The following is a 25502-nucleotide window of genomic DNA, read 5'->3' on the forward strand; positions in this document are numbered from 1 at the left end:
GAGGGAACACATGCAAAATGGTGAGGAACTCAGCGGACAGGCTGCTTCCATGGAAGAGAGTACAGTTGATATTTCTGCCCCTATGTCTTACGATTTTATGAAAAGGAGAAGACTGGTAGAAGCAGGCGAGTGTGCCTGGCATTTTGGCATGAGGTTTGGTGAGGACAGGCTGGTCCAAAGGGCCAGAGTCTGTTAGGCAGCTCTATCAATCCCCAAGTCAGATTTCAGCAATACCATTGAATCACAAGCAAAGAATTAATGCTGTGCCTAGAAACCGTTGCATTTTTGATTTGCTAAAACAGCAGGTGATTTTTAAGATGGCAGCAAAAATCAACTTACCTCATCCCTAGAAACGGAGCTGATTTCTGCAGCCAGTGACTCTGTGATGGAGGCTGTATAAAGGCTCTTTGCTCCTTGGATACTCAGGTTAATGATCTGGCCATTCAACTCATCATTCTGCTCCTTCAGATTCCGGTTATCCTAGACGGAGTGAGAGGGAGTGGGTTAATACTGCTGTGTACCAGAGAGCCCCAAGGAGGGGTAAGAAGCAGAGTGACCAGTACCTGTTTGAGGTGTTTGATCTCGTGCTCCAGCTCAGTCTCTCGGTTTCGGCAGTTGTACTCTTGTAGCCCCATGCTGCTTGAGCGGCCACGCACTCTCTCTGCTTCCAGCTTGAAGAGTTGGAGCTGTTCCAGCTGTTTGCGCAGATCTTCAATGAGCTGGAGTGGGGAAAGAGTCTGTCAGAACCAGGCCAGGGCATGGAGGGACAGAGGGTCAGTTTGGAGTCTGGACAGTGAGGTACTCTTTCAGAGACAAACTCAGGCTTGTATTTCAGATGATTCACTGCTCACACACATCTCGCTGCCTCTTTCACAGTGGATAAGGCGGTTAAGGTGTATGGTGTGTTGGCTTTCACTAGTCAGAGGATTGAGTTCAAGAGCTGTGAGGTAATGTTGCAGCTCAATAAAGGTCTGATTAGAATATTGTGTTCAGTTCTAGTCACCTCATTATAGGAAGGATGTTGAAGCTTTAGAGAGGGTGCAGAGGAGATTTATCAGGATGCTGCCTGGACTAGAGAACATGTCTTATAAGGAAAGGTTGAATGAGGCTGGGTTTTTCTCTTTGGAACAAATGGAGATGAGAAGTGAGTTGATAGAGGTGTACAAGATTTTAAGAGGCATAGATAGAGTGAATAGCCAACACTTTTTTCCAGAGTGGAAGTTGCTAATCTGAGAGGCGATTGGAGGAAAATGCAAGGGGAATGTCAGAGGTAAGTGTTTTTTTAACACAGAATGGTGGGTGTATTGAACACCCTGTCAGTGGTAGACACATCAGGGGCATTGAAGAAATACAGAGAGGCACATGGATGAAAGAAAAATGGTGGGCTACGTGGGAGAGAAGGGTTTGAATGATGGTACAATAGTTAAAAAGGTCAGCACAACATCATGGCCAAAGGGCCTGTACTTGCTGTAATGTTCTAGGTTTAAACTGGAAGAATGGGAAGGTGTAAAACAGCTCACCTCCTGCGTGGTTTCCTTTTCTTTCTGGAACTGGTATTTCTTGTGTAGGAGTTTGTCTGACAGCTTCTGGTTGTTCTCCTGCTCATCCTTTAACTTCTGCGTCAGATCATCCGTCTCGTCTAAGAGCTTCTTCTTCTCCTGGAACAGCAAGGACGGTACTCAGTACCACAGGAAATTCTGGGAGTGAAGACCCCTTCACCAAAGCCACACACTACCTGCAGCTCCTCCCGAGGGAGGAAAGGGCCCATCTTCCTCAAGTACAAACCCACCACTGGGTAAACCCATATCTCCACCACAGCACAAACACCCATGGGACCACCCTCACAAAGCCAGACCTGTCACTGACAGTGACTCAGTGAACTGAGTGGTACAGACTGGTTCAAATTAAAACAGCAGTTAGATTACTGAATGAGTAATGTGGAAGGCAGGACTACAATGAACTGAAGTGTTGAATTTAAATTCAGTTAAATGAATAAATCTGGATTGAAAATCGGTATTAATAATAACGGCAATGCTACTGACTTTCTGAAGGCAATTTACAAGGTTTCAGGGAAGGGGAGGAATCTGTAGGCCGCTGTGACTAGGCCGACAGTAAACACAGGTGATGTTTAAAAGCCTCCAGAAATGGACCAGGTAGGCTGGTAGTTCATGGGCAGTTGGAGAGGGTCATGGACACCAACACTGCAATCTCTGACATCCTATGGGATGTGCAGATTGAGTATATCAGTGACAAATATCAGTACAAATGGGTTTAATCCAGTTAAAAACTGTACCACTAACAAATATGAATTACTCTCCCTGCATTGTAAAATGGTATAGAACAAATCAAAGGAAATGTGGATGTACCTCCTCCAGCCTCTCAATGTTTGCACGGAGGCATGGAATACATGCTCGCAGCTCACTGTTCTCCTCGTCAAGCTGCTGTAACCTGCCAAGCACACGCAAAGTTCAAAGTAAATTTATTATCAAAGTACGTATAGGTTACACTATACTATACCGAGATTCATTTTCTTGCAGGACAAATAAAGAAATACAACAGAATTTATGAAAAACCCTACATAAGCAAAGACTGAAAAACAACCAATGTGCAAAAGACAAAATACAAATAAAAAAATTAATACTGAGAACATAGATTGTAAAGTCCTTAACACAGAAACACAGAAAACCTACAGCACAATACGGGGCCTTCAGCCCACAAAGCTGTGCTAAACATGTACCTACCTTAGAAATTACTAGGCTTAACAATGGCCCCCTATTTTTCTAAGCTCCATGAACCTATCCAAAAGTGTCTCACAAGACCCTATTGAATCTGCCTCCACCACCGCTGCCGGCAGCCCATTCCACACACTCACCACTCTCTGTGCAAAAAAACTTACCCCTGACATCTCCTCTGTACCTACTCCCCAGCACCTTAAACCTGTGTCCTCTTGTGGCAACCATTTCAGCCCTGGGAAAAAGCCTCTGACTATCCACACGATCAACGCCTCTCATCATTTTATACACCTCTATCAGATCACCACTCATCTTCCATTGCTTCAGGAAGAAAAGGCCGAGTTCACTCAATCTATTCTCATAAGGCATGCTCCCCAATCTAGGCAACATCCTTGTAAATCTTTGCATCCTTTCTATGGCTTCCACATCCTTCCTGTAGTGAGGCGACCAGAACTGAGCACAGTACTCCAAGTGGGGTCTGGAACATTTCCCATTCACCCTTTCCTCCTCTTCTATTCCCCACTCTGGCCTCTTACCTCTTCTCCTCACCTACCCATCACCTCCCTCTCTCCCATCGTCCAATCTCCTTCTCCTATCAAATTCCTTCTTCTCCAGACCTTTACCTTTTCCACCAATCACCTCCCAGCATCCTCCAACCCCACCCACCTGGCTTCAGTTGTCCCCCTTCTATCTTGTCCCCCCATCCCCCACTTCCTTTTTCTGGGATCTTCCCATTCCCTTCCGGTCCTGATGAAGGGTCTTAGCCACAAACATTAAGTTTATTCCTCTCCATAGATGCTGCCTGACCTGCTGGGTTCCTCCAGCATTTTGTGTATGTTGGTCTGGATTTCCAGCATTGACAGAATCTCTTGCGTTTATGATCCAGCCTCTGATCTCTGATTTAAATGATTGTCCCCTCACCTTGTAACCATGTCATCTCATTCAAAATGCTCCCAAACCTCATCACAGTCGGCCCTCCTTATCCGCGAGGGATTGGTTCCGGGACCCCTCGCAGATACCAAAATTCACAGATGCTCAAGTCCCTTATTCAACCTGTCTCAGTGCGATGGACATTAGTACCCAGTGGAACCCCAGACCTTATTTAACCTGTCTCAATGCGGTGGACCTTAGGACCCAGTGGAACCCCAGACCTTATTTAACCTGTCTCAATGCAGTGGACCTTAGGACCCAGTGGAACCCCTGACCTTATTTAACTGTCTCAGTGCGGTGGACCTTAGTACCCAGTGGAACCCCAGACCTTATTTAACCTGTCTCAATGCGGTGGACCTTAGGACCCAGTGGAACCCCAGACCTTATTTAACCTGTCTCAATGCGGTGGACCTTAGGACCCAGTGGAACCCCTGACCTTATTTAACTGTCTCAGTGCGGTGGACCTTAGTACCCAGTGGAACCCCAGACCTTATTTAACCTGTCTCAATGCAGTGGACATTAGTACCCAGTGGAACCCCAGACCTTATTTAACCTGTCTCAATGCGGTGGACCTTAGGACCCAGTGGAACCCCAGACCTTATTTAACCTGTCTCAATGCAGTGGACATTAGTACCCAGTGGAACCCCAGACCTTATTTAACCTGTCTCAATGCAGTGGACATTAGAACCTGGTGGCAGAGATCTGAATCTGCAGTGTTTCTGTTCACAAAAATAATCACGATCACAATTGAAAATGAAGTGGAAATAATAAAGCGATCGGAAAGAGGTGAAATGCCATTGGTCATTGCAAAAGTGTTAGGCTACGTCCATCAACGATCAGAACGATTTTAAAGGTTAAAGTGAGAAAGGCTCTGTCCCGATGAAAGCTACAATTATTACTAAGCAACATAGTGGTTTAATTATTGAGTTTTGGGTTTTTGATCCTCCACATCAACCCGGCACAGTGGAGAGCACTCTCGGGAGTGGTCTGTCATTGGATCGAACTCAGGAACTTCTGTTCCCGAGCCTGGAGCTGAAACATACGTTCTTAAGCATTTTATATGCATAGAAAGGTAAAATATATACTATATACTAAGACAAATGTTTGACTAACTGACGCTAAATATTACCGGATGTGCCTGTTCCGACTTACTTAGTAAGAGAACTTCCGATTTTTTTCTATCCCGATCCACAATAACCCACACACATCCTCCCATATACTTTAAATCATCTCTAGATTACTTATAATACCTAATACAATGTAAATGCTATGTAAAATAGTTGTTATACTGCATTGTTTAGGGAATAATGACAAGAAAAAAGAAGTCTGTACAAGAAGAGCACTTCCGGGTTTTCGCGATCCGCTGAATTCATGCATGCGGAATTCACGGATAAGGAGGGCCAACTGCATTTACCCTGTAATGCTCCCTAAAGATTTTACATCATTTAAATTCAAATCACCCCTCATTCTTCTGGATATGCACCCAACATGTTTTTTTAGCCTTCCATGATAGGAAAATTCCTTCTTCCCAGGAATTAACTGACTTGATAGAGGTGTACAAGATAAGTGGGACAGATCAAGTGGCCAGCAGGAGACTTTTTCCCCAAGGCTGAAATAGCTAATACAAGAAGGCATAATTTTAAGGTGATTGGAGGAAAGTAAAGGAGAGGAGGTCAGAGGTAGTTTTTAAAAAATATAAACACACAGAGAGTGGTGGGTGGAACGCAGGGGTGGTGATAGAGGCAGATACATTAGGGACATTTAAGAAACTTAGATAAGCATATGGATGAATGAGGAATGGAGGGCTGTGTGGGAGGGAAAGATTGGATTGATCTTGGAGTAGGATCCAGTCTGGTATGGAGGAGCTACTGCACAGGTCCAAAAGAAGCTGCAGAGGGTTGTAAATTTAGTCTGCTCCATCTTGGGCACTAGCCTGCAAAGTATCCAAGACATCTTCAAGGAGCAGTATCTCAGAAAGACAGCGTCCATTATTAAGGACGTCCAGCACTCAGGGCATGCCCTTTTCTCACCGTTACCATCAGGTAGGAAGTACAGAAGCCCAAGCAATTCAGGAACAGCTTCTTTCCCTCTGCTATCCAATTCCTAAATGGACAATGAATCTTTGGACACTACCTCACTTCTTCAAATATATATTATTTCTGTTTTAGCACAATTTTTAATCTATTCAATATACGTGCACTGCAATTTATTTATTTATTTATTTATTATTATTATTTTGTTTTGTTTTTTTTTCTTCTATATTATGTATTTCATTGAACTGCTGATGCTAAATTAACAAATTTCACGTCACATGCCAGTGGTTAAAAGGTTGGCACAGCTGAAGGGCCTGTACTGTGCTGTAACGTTCTATATTCTATGTAACATAAGACCATACGACATAGAGCAGAATTAGGCTATTCAGCCCTTTGAGTCCAGTCATTTCAACGTTACTGTTCCCAGATTCCACTCAACCCCAAAACCTGCCTTCTCACCATATCCTTTGATGCTCTGACCAATCAGGAAACTATCAACTTTTGCTTTAACTATACCCACAGACTTGGCCTCCACCGTAGTCTGTGGCAAAGCATTCCACAGATTCACCACTCTTTGGCTAAAAAAAACTCCTCCTTACCTCTGTTCTAAAGAGTCACCCCTCAATTTTGAGGCTGTGCCCTCCAGTTCTGGATAACCCCACCAGAGGAAATATCCTCTCCCCATTTACCTTATCTATTCCTTTCAACATTCAGTAGGTTTCAATGAGGTCCCCATGCTTTCTTCTAAATTCCATTGAGTACAGGCCTAAAGCTGCCAAATGCTCCTCATATGTTAACCCCTTCATTCCTGGAATCATCCTCATGAACCTCCTCTGGACTCTCCAATGATAACACATCCTTTCTGAGATATGGGGTCCAAAAGTGTTGACAATACTCCAAATGCGGCCTGACTAGAGTCTTATAAAGACTCAGTGCTATCTACTTGCTTTTATATTCTTTTAATCCCCTTGAAATAAATGCCAATAATGCATTTTCCACAGACTCAACCTGTAAATTAACATTCTTGGAGTCGTGCACGAGGACTCCTCAGTCCCTCTGCACCTCTGATGTTTGAACTGTCTCCCTATTTAAATAGTCCACACTATTGTTCCTTTTACCAAAATGCATTATCATACATTTCCCAACACTGCCACTTTTTTGCCCATTCTTCCAATCTGTCCAAGGTCTGCTGCAATTGTATTGCTTCCTCAGCACTACCAAGCCCTCCACTTATCTTCGTATTATCTGCAAAGCCTCATTTATTCCCTCATTGCCTCCAGCCTGTCAGCCATTCCTCTATCCATTCCAGTATCTTCCCTGTTAAAGCCATAGGGTATTATCCTGTTAAGCAGCCTCATGTGTAGCACCTTATCAAATGCCTACTGAAAATCCAAGTAAATAACATCCACTGCCTCTCTTTGTCCACCCTGCTTGTTAACACTTTGAAGAATTCTAAGAGATTTGTCAGGCAAGATTTCACTTTACAGAAACTATGCTGACTTTGACTTACTTTATCATTAGTCTCCAAGTTCCCCAAAACCTTGTCCTTAATAATGGACTCCAACACTTTCCAAATCACTGAGGTCAAGCTAACTAGCCAATAACTTTATATCTTTTGTCTTCCTCCCTTCTTTAAGAGTAAAGTGACATTTGCAATCTTCCAGTTCCTCCGGGACCATGCCAGAATCAAGAATTCTTGAAAGATCATGACCAATGCACCCGTTAGGTCTTCAGCAACCTCTCTCAGGACTCTGGGATATAGTTCACCTGGTCCAGGTGACTTACTCACCTTACAACCTTTGAGTTTGCCTAGCACTTTTTCCTTTGTAATAGCAATGGCACTCACTCCTGCTCCCTGACACTCATGGACCTCTGGCACACTGCTAGTGTCTTCCACAGTGAAGATTGTCATTTCTTTGTCTCCCCAATACTACCTCACCAACATCATTTTCCAGTGGTCCAATATTAACTCTCACCTCCCTTTTACTCTTTATATAACTGAAAAAACTTTTAGTATCCTGCTTTATATTATTGACTAGTTTGCCCTTGTATTTCATCTTTTCCCTTCTTAGAGCTTTTTAGTTGCCTTTAGCTGGATTTTAAAAGCTTCCCAACTCACTCACTTTTGCTACCTTATATGCCCCTTCCTTGACTTTAACGTAGTCCTTAACTTCTTTTGTCAGCCATGGTTGCCTACCCGTGACATTTGAGAACTTCTTCCTCTGTGAACCATATCTATTCTGCACTTTGTGAACTTTTCCCAGAAACCTCACTCATCTCTGCTCTGCCGTCATCCCCACCAGTATCCTCCTCCAAACTACCTGGGCAAGCTCCTCTCTCATGCCTCTGTAATTCCCTTTATTCCATTGTGATATAGATACATGTGAGTTAGTCTCTTCCCTCTCAAATTGCAGTGTGAATTTAATCATATGCAGATCATTGCCCCATAAGAATTTCTTTACATTAAGCTGACTAATAAAATCCGGGTTATTACACAACACCCAATCTAAGACAACTTTCCCCAAAGTAGGCACGAGCACAAGTTTCTCTTAAAAAACATCTCACAGGCGTTCAACAAATTCCCCCTCTTGCGATCAGACACCAACTTGATTTTCCCAATCCCCTTGCATACTGAAGTCCCCCATTACAATTGTGACATTACCCTTATTACATGTCTTTTCCAGCAACCTTTGCAATCTCAACCCCACATCTTGGCTACTATTTGGAGACCAAAATATGATTCCCATAACAGTTTTTTCACCCTTTCAGTTCCTTAACTCCACCCACAAAGATTCAACATTCTTTGACCCTATGTCACCCCTTTCTGAAGACCCATCTCTTACCAACAGACCCACACCACCACCTACCTCTTCTTGTTTGTCCCTTTGATACAAAATATATCCTTTGATGTTAAGCTCCCAGCTATGGAATTCCTTCAGCCACGACTTAGTAATGCCCACAATGTCATACCCACAAGTTTGTCTACCTTATTCTGAACGCTGCACAATTTTAAGCACAGCACCTTCAGTCCTGCATTCTTCACCCTTTTGGATTTTGCCTCTATGGTACAATTTAACTCTTTGCTCTGTCTGAATTTGTACCCAATCATTGGCTTGTCCTTCCTTACATTCATGTTACATCCATCATCTACTTGTAAACCTGCTGGCTCATCCTCAGCTCTATCATACCGGTTGCCATCTCCCATGCCACATCACAGTACAAAAGACAACTAACAGCAATAAATAAATAATAAATACCAAGAACATGAGACATGACAAGTCCTTGAAGGTGAGTCCACAGATTGTATTCAGATCAATGTTGGAGTGAGTAAAGTAATCCCTTCTGGTTCAAGTGAGTACTATCGGATGTAAGTGCTACTGGACATTGTGGGCTGAATGGTTTAAACAGTGCTGTACTGGTCTAGTTCACTGCTGAGTTAGACCTGTCCTGTCTCAGCCTGGATGGAGAGAGAGGTCTACAGCAGACACATGGCTACCTGGTGTGCAGATTCTCCATCTCGATGACCTGCTCTCGCTCCACTTTGCTCAGAATGTCTTTCTGCTTCTTTACTTCCTCCAGTAACATCTGCTCGGACTTGGCCTCCTGCTCTTTCAGCTGTTCTTCCAGTGCGTTTGCTCTGTTTGGAGAGAGTCAGAGACAAGTACCTGCTTAGAGAGAGCCAGACAATGGGGAGCAGTTGGCATGACGCCATTACTGCTGGGGCAACAGCATTCGGTGTTCAATTCCAGTGTCCCCCATAACAAAGTTTGTACATTCTTCCCGTGAACACGTGACTTTCCTCTGGTTTTCCCGCACAGTCCAAAAACATATCAGTTAGGTTCATTGGTCACTGTAAATCGTCCCTCAATTCAGCTAGGGTTAAATAGAGAGGTTACTGGGTAGGGTGGTTACTGGGTGGGGTGGTTACTGGGTAGGGAGGTTACTGGGTGGGGTGGTTACTAGGTAGGGAGGTTACTGGGTAGGGTTACTGGGTGGGGTGGTTACTAGGTGGGGAGGTTACTAGGTAGGGAGGTTACTGGGTAGAGAGGTTACTGGGTAGGGAGGTTACTGGGTAGGGAGGTTACTGGGTAGGGAGGTTACTGGGTAGGGAGGTTGCTGGGTGGGGTGGTTACTGGGTAGGGTTACTGGGTGGGGTGGTTACTAGGTGGGGAGGTTACTAGGTAGGGAGGTTACTGGGTAGAGAGGTTACTGGGTAGAGAGGTTACTGGGTGGGGTGGTTACTGGGTAGGAAGGTTACTGGGTAGGGAGGTTACTGGGTGGGGTGGTTACTGGGTAGAGAGGTTACTGGGTGGGGTGGTTACTGGGTAGAGAGGTTACTGGGTGGGGTGGTTACTGGGTGGGGTGGTTACTAGGTTGGGAGGTTACTGGGTGGGGTGGTTACTAGGTAGGGAGGTTACTGGGTAGGGAGGTTACTGGGTGGGGAGGTTACTGGGTAGGGAGGGTACTGGGTGGGGTGGTTACTAGGTAGGGAGGTTATTGGGTGGGGTGGTTACCAGGTAGGGAGATTACTGGGTAGGGAGGTTACTGGGTGGGGTGGTTACTGGGTAGGGTGGTTACTGGGTAGGGAGGTTACTGGGTGGGGTGGTTTCTGGGTAGGGAGGTTACTGGGTGGGGTGGTTACCAGGTAGGGTGGTTACTGGGTAGGGAGGTTACTGGGTAGGGAGGTTACTGGGTGGGGTGGTTACTGGGTGGGGTGGTTACTGGGTAGGGAGATTACTGGGTAGGGAGGTTACTGGGTAGGGAGGTTACTGGGTAGGGAGGTTACTGGGTGGGGTGGTTACTAGGTAGGGAGGTTACTGGGTGGGGTGGTTACTGGGTAGAGAGGTTACTGGGTGGGGTGGTTACTGGGTAGGAAGGTTACTAGGTAGGGAGGTTACTGGGTGGGGTGGTTACTGGGTAGAGAGGTTACTGGGTAGAGAGGTTACTGGGTGGGGTGGTTACTAGGTAGGGAGGTTACTGGGTAGGGAGGTTACTGGGTGGGGAGGTTACTGGGTGGGGTGGTTACTAGGTAGGGAGGTTATTGGGTGGGGTGGTTACCAGGTAGGGTGGTTACTGGGTAGGGAGGTTACTGGGTGGGGTGGTTTCTGGGTAGGGAGGTTACTGGGTGGGGTGGTTACTAGGTAGGGTGGTTACTGGGTAGGGAGGTTACTGGGTGGGGTGGTTACTGGGTAGGGAGGTTACTGGGTGGGGTGGTTACTAGGTAGGGAGGTTACTGGGTAGGGAGGTTACTGGGTGGGGTGGTTACTGGGTAGGGTGGTTACTGGGTAGGGAGGTTACTGGTTGGGGTGGTTACTGGGTAGGGAGGTTACTGGGTAGGGAGGTTACTGGGTAGAGAGGTTACTGGGTGGGGTGGTTACTAGGTAGGGAGGTTACAGGGTAGGGAGGTTACTGGGTAGGGAGGTTACTGGGTGGGGTGGTTACTAGGTAGGGTGGTTACTGGGTAGGGAGGTTACTGGGTGGGGTGGTTACTGGGTAGGGAGGTTACTGGGTGGGGTGGTTACTAGGTAGGGTGGTTACTGGGTAGGGAGGTTACTGGGTGGGGTGGTTACTGGGTAGAGAGGTTACTGGGTGGGGTGGTTACTGGGTGGGGTGGTTACTAGGTAGGGAGGTTACAGAGTAGGGAGGTTACTAGGTAGGGAGGTTACTGGGTAGAGAGGTTACTGGGTGGGGTGGTTACTGGGTGGGGAGGTTACTGGGTAGGGAGGTTACTGGGTGGGGTGGTTACTGGGTAGGGAGGTTACTGGGTGGGGTGGTTACTGGGTGGGGTGGTTACTAGGTAGGGAGGTTACTGGGTGGGGTGGTTACTAGGTAGGGAGGTTACTAGGTAGGGAAGTTACTGGGTAGGGAGGTTACTGGGTAGGGAGGTTACTGGGTGGGGTGGTTACTGGGTGGGGTGGTTACTGAGTAGGGAGGTTACTGGGTAGGGAGGTTACTGGGTAGGGAGGTTACTGGGTGGGGAGTTTACGGAGTAGGGAGGTTACTGGGTGGGGTGGTTACTGGGTAGGGAGGTTACTGGGTAGGGAGGTTACTGGGTGGGGTGGTTACTGGGTAGGGAGGTTACTGGGTGGGGTGGTTACTGGGTAGAGAGGTTACTGGGTGGGGTGGTTACTGGGTAGAGAGGTTACTGGGTGGGGTGGTTACTGGGTGGGGTGGTTACTAGGTTGGGAGGTTACTGGGTGGGGTGGTTACTAGGTAGGGAGGTTACTGGGTAGGGAGGTTACTGGGTGGGGAGGTTACTGGGTAGGGAGGTTACTGGGTGGGGTGGTTACTAGGTAGGGAGGTTATTGGGTGGGGTGGTTACCAGGTAGGGAGATTACTGGGTAGGGAGGTTACTGGGTGGGGTGGTTACTGGGTAGGGTGGTTACTGGGTAGGGAGGTTACTGGGTGGGGTGGTTTCTGGGTAGGGAGGTTACTGGGTGGGGTGGTTACTAGGTAGGGTGGTTACTGGGTAGGGAGGTTACTGGGTAGGGAGGTTACTGGGTGGGGTGGTTACTGGGTGGGGTGGTTACTGGGTAGGGAGATTACTGGGTAGGGAGGTTACTGGGTAGGGAGGTTACTGGGTAGGGAGGTTACTGGGTGGGGTGGTTACTAGGTAGGGAGGTTACTGGGTGGGGTGGTTACTGGGTAGAGAGGTTACTGGGTGGGGTGGTTACTGGGTAGGGAGGTTACTAGGTAGGGAGGTTACTGGGTGGGGTGGTTACTGGGTAGAGAGGTTACTGGGTAGAGAGGTTACTGGGTGGGGTGGTTACTAGGTAGGGAGGTTACTGGGTAAGGAGGTTACTGGGTGGGGAGGTTACTGGGTAGGGAGGTTACTGGGTGGGGTGGTTACTAGGTAGGGAGGTTATTGGGTGGGGTGGTTACCAGGTAGGGTGGTTACTGGGTAGGGAGGTTACTGGGTGGGGTGGTTTCTGGGTAGGGAGGTTACTGGGTGGGGTGGTTACTAGGTAGGGTGGTTACTGGGTAGGGAGGTTACTGGGTGGGGTGGTTACTGGGTAGGGAGGTTACTGGGTGGGGTGGTTACTAGGTAGGGAGGTTACTGGGTAGGGAGGTTACTGGGTGGGGTGGTTACTGGGTAGGGTGGTTACTGGGTAGGGAGGTTACTGGTTGGGGTGGTTACTGGGTAGGGAGGTTACTGGGTAGGGAGGTTACTGGGTAGAGAGGTTACTGGGTGGGGTGGTTACTAGGTAGGGAGGTTACAGGGTAGGGAGGTTACTGGGTAGGGAGGTTACTGGGTGTGGTGGTTACTAGGTAGGGTGGTTACTGGGTAGGGAGGTTACTGGGTGGGGTGGTTACTGGGTAGGGAGGTTACTGGGTGGGGTGGTTACTAGGTAGGGTGGTTACTGGGTAGGGAGGTTACTGGGTGGGGTGGTTACTGGGTAGAGAGGTTACTGGGTGGGGTGGTTACTGGGTGGGGTGGTTACTAGGTAGGGAGGTTACAGAGTAGGGAGGTTACTAGGTAGGGAGGTTACTGGGTAGAGAGGTTACTGGGTGGGGTGGTTACTGGGTGGGGAGGTTACTGGGTAGGGAGGTTACTGGGTGGGGTGGTTACTGGGTAGGGAGGTTACTGGGTGGGGTGGTTACTGGGTGGGGTGGTTACTAGGTAGGGAGGTTACTGGGTGGGGTGGTTACTAGGTAGGGAGGTTACTAGGTAGGGAAGTTACTGGGTAGGGAGGTTACTGGGTAGGGAGGTTACTGGGTGGGGTGGTTACTGGGTGGGGTGGTTACTGAGTAGGGAGGTTACTGGGTAGGGAGGTTACTGGGTAGGGAGGTTACTGGGTAGGGAGGTTACTGGGTGGGGAGTTTACGGAGTAGGGAGGTTACTGGGTGGGGTGGTTACTGGGTAGGGAGGTTACTGGGTAGGGAGGTTACTGGGTGGGGTGGTTACTGGGTAGAGTGGTTACTGGGTGGGGTGGTTACTGGGTGGGGTGGTTACTAGGTAGGGAGGTTACTGGGTAGGGAGGTTACTAGGTAGAGAGGTTACTGGGTGGGGTGGTTACTAGGTAGGGAGGTTACTAGGTAGGGAGGTTACTGGGTAGAGAGGTTACTGGGTAGAGAGGTTACTGGGTGGGGTGGTTACTGGGTAGGGAGGTTACTGGGTAGGGAGGTTACTGGGTGGGGTGGTTACTGGGTAGGGTTACAGGGTTGGGTGGTTACTAGGTGGGGAGGTTACTAGGTAGGGAGGTTACTGGGTAGAGAGGTTACTGGGTAGAGAGGTTACTGGGTAGAGAGGTTACTGGGTGTGGTGGTTACTGGGTAGGGAGGTTACTGGGTAGGGAGGTTACTGGGTGGGGTGGTTACTGGGTAGGGAGGTTACTGGGTGGGGTGGTTACTAGGTGGGGTCGTTACTAGGTAGAGAGGTTACTGGGTAGGGAGGTTACTGGGTAGGGAGGTTACTGGGTGGGGTGGTTACTGGGTGGGGTGGTTACTAGGTAGGGAGGTTACTGGGTAGGGAGGTTACTGGGTGGGGTGGTTACTGGGTGGGGTGGTTACTGGGTGGGGTGGTTACTGGGTAGGGAGGTTACTGGGTAGGGAGGTTACTGGGTGGGGTGGTTACTGGGTGGGGTGGTTACTAGGTAGGGAGGTGACTGGGTAGAGAGGTCACTGGGTAGAGAGGTCACTGGGTGGGGTGGTTAATGGGTAGGGAGGTTACTGGGTAGGGAGGTTACTGGGTGGGGTGGTTACTGGGTAGGGAGGTTACTGGGTAGGGAGGTTACTGGGTGGGGTGCTTACTAGGTAGGGAGGTTACTGGGTGGGGTGGTTACTAGGGAGGGAGGTTACTGGGTGGGGTGGTTACTGGGTAGAGAGGTTACTGGGTGGGGTGGTTACTGGGTAGGGAGGTTACTAGGTAGGGAGGTTTCTGGGTGGGGAGGTTACTGGGTAGGGAGGTTACTGGGTGGGGTGGTTACTGGGTGGGGTGGTTACTAGGTAGGGAGGTTATTGGTAGAGAGGTTACTGGGTGGGGTGGTTACTGGGTAGAGAGGTTACTGGGTGGGGTGGTTACTGGGTAGGGAGGTTACTGGGTGGGGTTGTTACTGGGTAGAGAGGTTACTGGATGGGGTGGTTACTGGGTAGAGAGGTTACTGGGTGGGGTGGTTACTGGGTAGGGAGGTTACTGGGTAGGGAGGTTACTGGGTGGGGTGGTTACTAGGTAGGGAGGTTACTGGGTGGGGTGGTTACTAGGTAGGGAGGTTACTGGGTAGAGAGGTTACTGGGTGGGGTGGTTACTGGGTAGAGAGGTTACTGGGTGGGGAGGTTACTGGGTAGAGAGGTTACTGGGTGGGGTGGTTACTGGGTAGAGAGGTTACTGGGTGGGGTGGTTACTGGGTAGGGAGGTTACTGGGTGGGGTGGTTACTGGGTAGAGAGGTTACTGGGTGGGGTGGTTACTGGGTAGGGAGGTTACTGGGTGGGGTTGTTACTGAGTAGAGAGGTTACTGGGTGGGGTGGTTACTGGGTAGAGAGGTTACTGGGTGGGGTGGTTACTGGGTAGAGAGGTTACTGGGTGGGGTGGTTACTGGGTAGGGAGGTTACTGGGTGGGGTGGTTACTGGGTAGGGAGGTTACTGGGTGGGGTGGTTACTAGGTAGGGAGGTTACTGGGTAGGGAGGTTACTGGGTAGGGTGGTTACTGGGTAGGGAGGTTACTGGGTGGGGTGGTTACTAGGTAAGGAGGTTACTGGGTGGGGTGGTTACTGGGTTAGGGAGGTTACTGGGTAGGGAGGTTACTGGGTAGGGAGGTTACTGGGTAGAGAGTTTACTGGGTGGGGTGGTTACTGGGTAGGGAGGTTACTGGGTAGGGAGGTTACTGAGTGGTGTGGTTACTAGGTAGGGAGGTTACTGGGTGGGGTGGTTACTAGGTAGGGAGGTTACTGGGTGGGGTGGTTACTGAGTAGGGAGGTTACTGGGTAGGGAGGTTACTGGGTGGGGAGGTTACGGAGTAGGGAGGTTACTAGGTAGGGAGGTTACTGGGTAGAGAGGTTACTGGGTGGGGTGGTTACTGGGTAGGGAGGTTACTGGGTAGGGAGGTTACTGGGTGGGTTGGTTACTGGGTGGGGTGGTTACTGGGTGGGGTGGTTACTGGGTGGGGTGGTTACTGGGTAGGGAGGTTACTGGGTAGGGAGGTTACTGGGTAGGGAGGTTACTGGGTGGGGTGGTTACTGGGTAGGGAGGTTACTGGGTAGGGAGGTTACTGGGTGGGGAGGTTACGGAGTAGGGAGGTTACTGGGTGGGGTGGTTACTGGGTAGGGAGGTTACTAGGTAGGGAGGTTACTGGGTGGGGTGGTTACTGGGTAGGGAGGTTACTGGGTGGGGTGGTTACTAGGTAGGGAGGTTACTGGGTGGGGTGGTTACTAGGTAGGGAGGTTACTGGGTGGGGTGGTTACTGGGTAGGGAGGTTACTGGGTGGGGTGGTTACTGGGTGGGGTGGTTACTGGGTAGAGAGGTTACTGGGTAGAGAGGTTACTGGGTGGGGTGGTTACTGGGTAGGGAGGTTACTGGGTGGGGTGGTTACTGGGTGGGGTGGTTACTGGGTGGGGTGGTTACTGGGTGGGGAGGTTACTGGGTAGGGAGGTTACTGGGTAGGGAGGTTACTAGGTAGGGAGGTTACTGGGTGGGGTGGTTACTGGGTAGGGAGGTTACTGGGTGGGGTGGTTACTGGGTAGGGAGGTTACTGGGTGGGGTGGTTACTGGGTAGGGAGGTTACTGGGTGGGTTGGTTACTGGGTGGGGTGGTTACTGGGTGGGGTGGTTACTGGGTGGGGTGGTTACTGGGTAGGGAGGTTACTGGGTAGGGAGGTTACTGGGTAGGGAGGTTACTGGGTAGGGAGGTTACTGGGTGGGGTGGTTACTGGGTAGGGAGGTTACTGGGTAGGGAGGTTACTGGGTAGGGAGGTTACTGGGTGGGGAGGTTACGGAGTAGGGAGGTTACGGAGTAGGGAGGTTACTGGGTGGGGTGGTTACTGGGTAGGGAGGTTACTGGGTGGGGAGGTTACTGGGTAGGGAGGTTACTGGGTGGGGTGGTTACTAGATAGGGAGGTTACTGGGTAGAGAGGTTACTGGGTGGGGTGGTTACTGGGTAGGGAGGTTACTGGGTGGGGTGGTTACTAGGTAAGGAGGTTACTGGGTGGGGTGGTTACTGGGTAGGGAGGTTATTGGGTGGGGTGGTTACTGGGTAGGGAGGTTACTGGGTGGGGTGGTTACTGGGTGGGGAGGTTACTGGGTGGGGAGGTTACTGGGTGGGGAGGTTACTGGGTGGGGTGGTTACTAGGTAGGGAGGTTACTGGGTAGAGAGGTTGCTGTGTGGGGTGGTTACTGGGTAGGGAGGTTACTGGGTGGGGTGGTTACTGGGTAGGGAAGTTACTGGGTGGGGTGGTTACTGGGTAGGGAGGTTACTGGGTGGGGAGGTTACTGGGTAGGGAGGTTACTGGGTGGGGTGGTTACTAGATAGGGAGGTTACTGGGTAGAGAGGTTACTGGGTGGGGTGGTTACTGGGTAGGGAGGTTACTGGGTGGGGTGGTTACTAGGTAAGGAGGTTACTGGGTGGGGTGGTTACTGGGTTAGGGAGGTTACTGGGTGGGGTGGTTACTAGGTAGGGAGGTTACTGGGTAGGGAGGTTACTGGGTGGGGTGGTTACTAGGTAGGGAGGTTACTGGGTGGGGTGGTTACTGGGTAGAGAGGTTACTGGGTAGAGAGGTTACTGGGTAGGGAGGTTACTGGGTAGGGAGGTTACTGGGTGGGGTGATTACTGGGTAGTGAGGTTACTGGGTGGGGTTGTTACTGGGTAGAGAGGTTACTAGGTAGGGAGGTTACTGGGTAGGGAGGTTACTGGGTAGGGAGGTTACTGGGTGGGGTGGTTACTGGGTGGGTTGGTTACTGGGTAGAGAGGTTACTGGGTGGGGTGGTTACTGGGTGGGGTGGTTACTAGGTAAGGAGGTTACTGGGTGTGGTGGTTACTGGGTTAGGGAGGTTACTGGGTGGGGAGGTTACTGGGTGGGGTGGTTACTAGGTAGGGAGGTTACTGGGTAGAGAGGTTACTGGGTGGGGTGGTTACTGGGTAGGGAGGTTACTGGGTGGGGTGGTTACTAGGTAAGGAGGTTACTGGGTGTGGTGGTTACTGGGTTAGGGAGGTTACTGGGTGGGGTGGTTACTAGGTAAGGAGGTTACTGGGTGTGGTGGTTACTGGGTTAGGGAGGTTACTGGGTGGGGTGGTTACTAGGTAGGGAGGTTACTGGGTAGGGAGGTTACTGGGTAGGGAGGTTACTGGGTGGGTGGTTACTAGGTAGGGAGGTTACTGGGTAGGGAGGTTACTGGGTAGGGAGGTTTCTGGGTGGGGTGGTTACTAGGTAGGGAGGTTACTGGGTGGGGTGGTTACTAGGTAGGGAGGTTACTGGGTAGAGAGGTTACTGGGTGGGGTGGTTACTGGGTAGGGAGGTTACTGGGTGGTGTGGTTACTGGGTAGGGAGGTTACTGGGTAGGGAGGTTACTGGGTGGGGTGGTTACTGGGTGGGGTGGTTACTGGGTGGGGTGGTTACTGGGTGGGGTGGTTACTGGGTGGGGTGGCTCATTGGCCTAGAAGAGTATCTCTTAAGATAAAAAAAAATTAAATGAGCCTTTCCCCCACTCCAGGTATGAGCCTCTGCCCTCACTCAGCTCACGTGGATATTATTTTTAGCAATGAATTTCAACAAGCTCTTCTACAGACGTGTCAGAACTGTACTGGGGGGTGGGGGGGATGAAGAAGAATTTATTCCGTTTAATTCATCCCCTTGTTTAACTAGTCACCATATCTTTTAACTATTAAATACAGCAATATAACAAGATAATACTTGTGAAGCAACTTGCATTCTCAAACAGAAAAAAATCAGTAACATTTAAATGACAAGAACGTTGCTAGGAATTAAGGACCTGAGTTATGGGGGTAAGTCGAATAGGTTAGGACTTTATTCCCTGGAGCAGAGTGACAGAAATCCCTCCAGTTACACTGTTAAGTGTAAATACAATTTAAACATTGCATTGGAGTGTTGTGGGATTGAGGATCAGACTGGAAATCTAACTGACACAGGGAGACGGAGATCCCACCACTGGTTCCTACCTGTGCACTAGCTGCAGGTTCTCCTGTTTAAGGCGACAGTGGATCTCCCCGTTCGATGTGTTCTCCTGCTCCAGTTCAGTAACTCGCTTCTCCAGGAACATCACCTGCCCAGCAAACAGGAGAAATGGACAATGAGATTGGCCAGTCTCTGAGAGAGTGGCGGGGTGAAGGGGAAATGGACAATGAGATTGGCCAGTCTCTGAGAGGGGCGGGGTGAAGGGGAAATGGACACTGAGATTGGCCAGTCTCTGAGAGAGTGGCGGGGTGAAGGGGAAATGGACAATGAGATTGGCCAGTCTCTGAGAGAGGGGCGGGGTGAAGGAGAAATGGACAATGAGATTGGCCAGTCTCTGAGAGAGGGGCGGGGTGAAGGAGAAATGAACAAAGGGATTGGTCAGTCTCTGAGAGGGGCGGGGGGCAGGGGACGGGGTGAAGGAGAAATGGACAATGAGATTGGCCAGTCTCTGAGAAGGGCAGGGGGCAGAGGGCGGGGTGAAGGATCGTATACAGCAGGTCTCTGCCCCTCGCTCCAACGATGAAAGCCCCAGCATGAGGTGGCTTCCCAGATCTTGGACACTGCTGACCAGTGGCACCAATACCACTGGGCAGCACTGAACCACAGGACAGCGACTGTCTGATGAGGGGAAGAATTGAGCCTCTCACCAATTGTCAAGCAGGAGATTTATTAAAGCTGTGCTCAAGACCCAGATCAAATAGCCCAGGCACCGTGGTAACCTAGTTGTTAGCGTGAAGGTATTACACCCGGGCTGTTCCACAGTTCCAGTGTTCTCCCTTTGACTGGCTGGGTTTTCTCCGGGTGCTCCGGTTTTTTCCCACATTCCAAGGATGTATGGGTTAGTAGGTTAATTGGTCCACAGGGGTGAAAGGGCTTGTTACTGCACTGTATGTCTAAATAGACTAGAGAGTACAGTACAACACACCGGGTCCATTCAAACAAAGTTAGAGCTGTGCTAAATTCAAAGTCAAAGCACGTAACACTACTTTGAGATTCATTTTCTTGCAGGCATTCACAGGAAAATAAAGAAATACAGTGGAATTTATGAAAAACTCTACATAAACAAAGACTGTCGGACAACCAAAGTGCAAAAGAAGATAAATTGTACAAACAACAAAAAGATATTGAGAAAGGGTTGTAGCCTCACCTGCTCAGTCAGATCAGAGGGCAAGTGTGCCAGTGAGGTCCCGGGAAGCTCCTCCATGTCATCGCTATCCGCTGCACCGCACTGCTCGATGTGCCTACAACAAGAGAATGCTCTCAGTGTCTGCTGGTAAAGGCAGCTCCCACAGCTGGGAGCACGGTGCAAGCTCTCTTTGTGTGGCAGATGGAGAGGGTACAGGCCCAGGCCAGTGGTGCCAGGCGCACCATTATCTGACTGGAAATAATCCTGAACAACTTCCACTAAAAACTCAACAAGGGTTACTCCCATGACACTGATATTAAGTAAAGCAGCTCAGGTTAAACAGCTGCAAGGTGAACAGATTCCTGCATCCCAAACTAACTCCTCACCCAAAAAACACAGGCCCTTCGACCCATCATGTCTGCACTGACTACACAAGATCTTTATCCTCTATTGCCTGTCTGTTCATCTGTCTGTCTCAATGCCTCACACATCTTCATCTGTTTCCACCTGTTCCCAGAAACCTACCACTGTGTAAAAACCGTGTCTGATAAACCTTCCTTAAACTTTTCCCCACTCACCTTAAAGCTGTGCTCCTCACCTGCCCCTTTCTCCCATGATCCACTCTCCACTCCTATCAGATTCCTTCTTCTTTAGTCCTTTACCTTTTTCCACCTATCTTCTCCCAGCTTCTTATTTCATCTCCCCTCCCCCCAGCCATTTAGCTTCACCTCTCACCTTCCAGCAAGTCCTCTTTCCCCTCCCCCCCATTACCTTATTCTGCCATCCTCCTCCTTCATTTCCAATCCTGAAGAAGGGTCTCAGCCAGAAACATTGACTATTAATTTCCATAGATGCTGCCTGACCTGCTGAGTTCCTCCAGCATTTTGTGTCTGTTGCCCTCTAGTTTTTGACATTTCCACCCTGGGAAAAGACCTGGACCTTCTCCCTTTCAACTTTATAAATTTGATCAAGTCACCTTTCAACTTCTGATGCTGCAAAGAAAACAATCCAGCTTGTCAAACCTCTCTTTCTGGCTAATGCATGGCGTTCGAGGCATTCCTGGTGAACCTTTTCTGCCCTCTCTCCAAAACCTTCAAAATCCTCCTTTAGTGGGGTGACCAGAACTGCGGATAACACACCAAACGAGGCTTATAAGAAGTTTTATTCATCCAGAACCTAACATCCCAACTTTTATACTCAGTTCCTGATCGATGAAGGCAAACAGCCCAACACTTCTACTCACCACCCCCCCCCCAACCCAGCTCACGTATCACCTGCCAGCTTGTACTCCTCCTCTTCCCACTTCCTGATTCGAGTTTCTGTCCCCTTCCTTTCCAGACCTGAAACATCGACTTTTCAATGCTGCTCTTCCATAGATGCTGCCTGACCTGCTGAGTTCTGCAGTATTTTGTTTGAGTTGCTCATATAAATCACAACTGCAGCTACTCTAAGTCTCTCCATCTGAGCACCATGCACACCTCTGCTAAAACATGGTCACAAACCTGTACTGACACCTTGGCAATAAGCCGCCAGACTCTGACCGCACTCTGCACTTACCGAGCCACCTTCTTGTTCCCGAGTCTCATGATGGGACTGCAAACAGGAAAAAAACAGGATGTAGAATCAGGAAAACGGGATGGGAGCAGAGGAAGCAGGAAACTGGAAATCTCACACAGTTCGTGCATTTAATTAACTTCACAAACGGAAAAGCAGAGAGCTTGGGACAACACTGAAAGTTCATTTTTCATGCATCGGTTCATTGTTTAAAGGAGACACTTTCACACAATGTGTTGTCATGCACTAGGGCCACTGTTCTAAATCAGTTAACATTCGAGGGCCTCCCTTTTCAATGCTACAGTTTAAGTACATGATAACTAGCCCAAATGACATCTTAACCATGGCCATTATCCATGACTAAATGAAATTCTCAAAACAGTAAAGACACAGCAATTTCAGAAAATCAGAAAAATGTTCAAACTGTGGTCTCACCTCATCAAGGGTTTGGTTGAGGGTAGTTCATGACAGTTTTCCCAATGGACATTTGCCTCTCCCAGCCTGGCACACAACTGTGCGTTTATGGGGTGTTACCCTGAGAAGTGCTGCAGTTTAACTACACGTGCCCCGAGGACACTGTTCCTTTGCCAACATAGTTGTTACCGTAATGGGGTTCAATTCCAACCGCTGTCTGTCAGGAGTTTGTACGTTCTCCCCATGACTGTGTGGGTTTCCTCTGAGTGCTCCAGTTTCCTCCCACATTCACGTTATGCTGGTGCTGGAAGCATGACAACACTTCTGGGCTGCCACTGGCACATCTTCAGACAGTGTTGGTCACATATCACTGTATGTTTCAATATACATGTGACAAATAAAGCTAATCTTTAATCTCTGCAATGTTAGCCTGTTTCTCAGCCACCACCCAGCCTGCTAAACAGATTCAGACACCACATGGCCTCCCTCGACCCTGCCTCCATCTGCTGGAAAACCTGGAATCAGGAAATCCTCAACTGATAAACGAGAGACTTATTGATTATGTCGTTGGTTGCTGTATGGTTGGAGCAGTTTCCCTTTACTTCTGCACCCACAGCACTATCCACGGTTAACCTTTAGAATTACTCCCAAATCCGGTTACCAAATGCACAATTCATTCCTTATAGAGAAAACTGAGGGGGAATCTTATTGAAGATTCCTTAAGGTTGTCATAGTATGGGGGGTTGGGAAGGGGATAGTAAGGATAAGTTCCCACTACCTATTAAATGCTCCCAATGGCATGTGTCTCAAATAGCCTCAAACAGTTCCTGGCTTTCACATGTGCCTTTACTAGTAAGCCTGGCAGAACCATTTCTACTGACTGGTGAAGGGGGCAAAGGCGGGTTATTGGTGCCTTAAAGCCAATTGCTTAATGCAGATGGGGCTCATCAGTTATGATTGGTAGCTCTTCTCGGTGAAGGCAAACCCTGAGCTCAAACCTTCACTGCCTTGCGGCCATATCCATTCATTGGGAAGGCTTCAGGAGTAAACCCTGAGGAAAAATCTGCAGATGGAATCCCCAAGGCAGTCCTATGTTGAGTTCAATGCTAACTGGCAACTTCTGTGATGCCGCTAATGCCAAAATGTATCAGCCTGTATTGGCATGAACATTGAATTCTCCAATTTCCGGTAATTCCCTCCCCCATCCCAGTTTCACTCTGCCTCCTCCTCCAGCTGCCTGTCACCACCCTCATGGTTCCCGCCTTCCTCCTCTACCCATAGTGCTTTCCCCTTACATTCCTCTTCACCTTTCTTGCCTATCCCCGCCCTGCTTCCCCTCCACCACACCTCAATCTTTCCTCTTACTGGTTTTTCACCTGGCACCTACCAGCCTTCTCCTTCCTACCCTCCCCCCACCTTTATAGGGCCCCTGCCCCCTCCTTCTTCAGTCCTGACGAAGGGTCTCGGCCCGAAACTTTGACTGCTCGTTTCCACGGATGTTGCCCGACCTGCTTTGACCCCAGCATCTGCAGAGTGTTTTGTGTTTACTGTATCAGCCTCTGCAGTTTCTCTGGGTTCATCAGCTGCATGGAGCCGGGGAGCCGGGTATTGCTCTCCATATTGTTCTACCCAGGCTTGTGTAATGACAGCTAGGGCACAACATTCACGACCAATACAGGACTTCAAGAGTCTTATTAAAACACAAGATGCTAAGGGCACTAGTTTATGATACTCAGATTCAGGACAGGGTGCTGGGCATTTAAAACTATGGACATGGAGGTGGCAAATCCCTGGATGGGGGCCTTCTCTTGTTCCTATTTCCTTGCATTCAAATCTCCATGCAGTGCTTATACATTAATTAAGCTGATGTAGTCCTGTTCAGGTGGACAGTATTCCCTCTGGACTTATTGGCTGTGCATCAGGAACTACATACACATCCTTGAACTGCTGGTTTTAAATTCAGAAGTATCTGTAAAAGTCAGGTGCTAAACATTCAAAAATATACACTCAGATCCCGAGTTTATTCAGAGATACAGTGCGGAACCAGCCCTTCCAGTCCACCGAGCCACGTCACCCAGCAATCCACCGACTTAACCCCAGCCGCATCACAGGACAATTTACAATGACCAACTAACCAGTATGTCTTTGGACTGTGGGAGGAAATATTAGCAGCCAAATGAAACGTAGGCAATCATGGAAGAAACGTAGAAAATTTCTTACACAGGATGCCAGAATTGAACTATGAACTCCAACACAAGGAGCTGTCATAGCGTCATGCTAGCATCATTCGAGCACCAGTTCCCAAATGCGTTAAGACTGCAGAGAATGGGAGAATTAACTGCAGAGACAGGCCAAATATCCCTGTTAACTGCTCTGCAGATTCATTCCACCAGGGGGCAGATTTGATCAGATTCAGGGATGCAAGGCACCTTCCACCATGACATCATGCTGTTAACAATGTATCTCAACATAATCTGGCCACCACCTAGAGCAGGCATGGGCAGGCCCGTTAAGCTTTTTAATCCGGCCTGCAGAACTTGATGAAATTATATTAATAAACCTTGTTAACGATTTTTCCCCGCAATTCTGGCGTTTTCCCAATAGATGACGCACTCTATATACATTGACCTTTGTTGAGGTGCAGCGTATTACTCCACATTTGCGCTTTACTCTTTGTTCGGTTCGACCTATTTGTGTGAACAGGCGTTCAGCGTCATGAACATCAACAAAGCCAGCCATAGATCCAAGTTAACTGACCAACACCTCAGATCCATCCTGAGAATCGCCACAACAAAACTAAATCCAGACTTTGATGCGCTGGCTAAAAAGGGAGACCAACAACACTGTTCCCACTGAAATTAAAAATAAGTTTCTTCGTTGTGTTCTGTAAAAAATGCATTTGAAAATATTTTTTTCAATAAGCCTTACATTTTACATGTCATTTCTGTTAAGTGATGGACACGAGTAGTGCGCAGGTGCACGTACGTTCTCAAAATAAAAAATGCGCTCCAGATCAAATAACGCGCTCTGCATACTGGCGCGCTGTCACTGTTCTGTCTTTGTGCTGGTCGTTGTGTTTTGGCACAGGGGACAATTGAATAAGAAGGAGCAGGACAAGTAGACCTGCATCTCCTACCGTTTTTGAAATAAAGAGAGTCAGGAGGAGAGTGATGATGATAATATCTTGAAGGATAACAGAATTTTCAGTGCTTTAAAATAATAACTGTTACTATTCAAAAAGCTGTATTTTATTCATTTAATTTTCAGTGTTTTAAAAGTCATTTCAATCAATAGCTAAATACCATGGGACTTCAAAGACAGATATTTTGTTGTAATGCATTTGTTCATTTTCAATTGAAATTAAAGCACATGTTTTCTACATATCCCATGAAATTTTATTTTCTCTTATGAGGTGTATTACCAAAACACTCCGCCCATCTGCTCCTGGTCCGGCCCCCCTGTCAAATTTTAGAACCCTTTGTGGCCCACAAGTCAAAAAGTTTGCCCACCCCTGACTTAGAGGATTTGGAAAGGATACGGAAGAGGTTCACTTGGATGCTGCCTGGATTGGAGGGTGTGAGCTATAAGGAG

The 25502-nt window shown here is 48.7% G+C and overlaps 1 protein-coding gene across 2 annotated transcripts in view; it reads right to left on the bottom strand.

Moving 5' to 3' along the window:
* The window catches only part of rab11fip3 (RAB11 family interacting protein 3 (class II)), a 201396-nt gene that overhangs the window by 3291 nt on the left and 172603 nt on the right, over positions 1-25502 (bottom strand). For both annotated transcript variants that reach the window (XM_059978857.1, XM_059978856.1), the window contains 8 exons: positions 21501-21536; positions 19965-20058; positions 18802-18905; positions 9192-9332; positions 2367-2448; positions 1521-1658; positions 564-719; positions 340-480 (listed from right to left, as the gene is read on the bottom strand). In XM_059978857.1, coding sequence (XP_059834840.1) covers positions 340-480; positions 564-719; positions 1521-1658; positions 2367-2448; positions 9192-9332; positions 18802-18905; positions 19965-20058; positions 21501-21536 — 892 coding nt within the window. The remainder of the gene's footprint in view (positions 1-339; positions 481-563; positions 720-1520; positions 1659-2366; positions 2449-9191; positions 9333-18801; positions 18906-19964; positions 20059-21500; positions 21537-25502) is intronic.

Source organism: Hypanus sabinus, chromosome 9, assembly GCF_030144855.1.
Source record: "Hypanus sabinus isolate sHypSab1 chromosome 9, sHypSab1.hap1, whole genome shotgun sequence".
Lineage (NCBI taxonomy): Eukaryota > Metazoa > Chordata > Chondrichthyes > Myliobatiformes > Dasyatidae > Hypanus > Hypanus sabinus.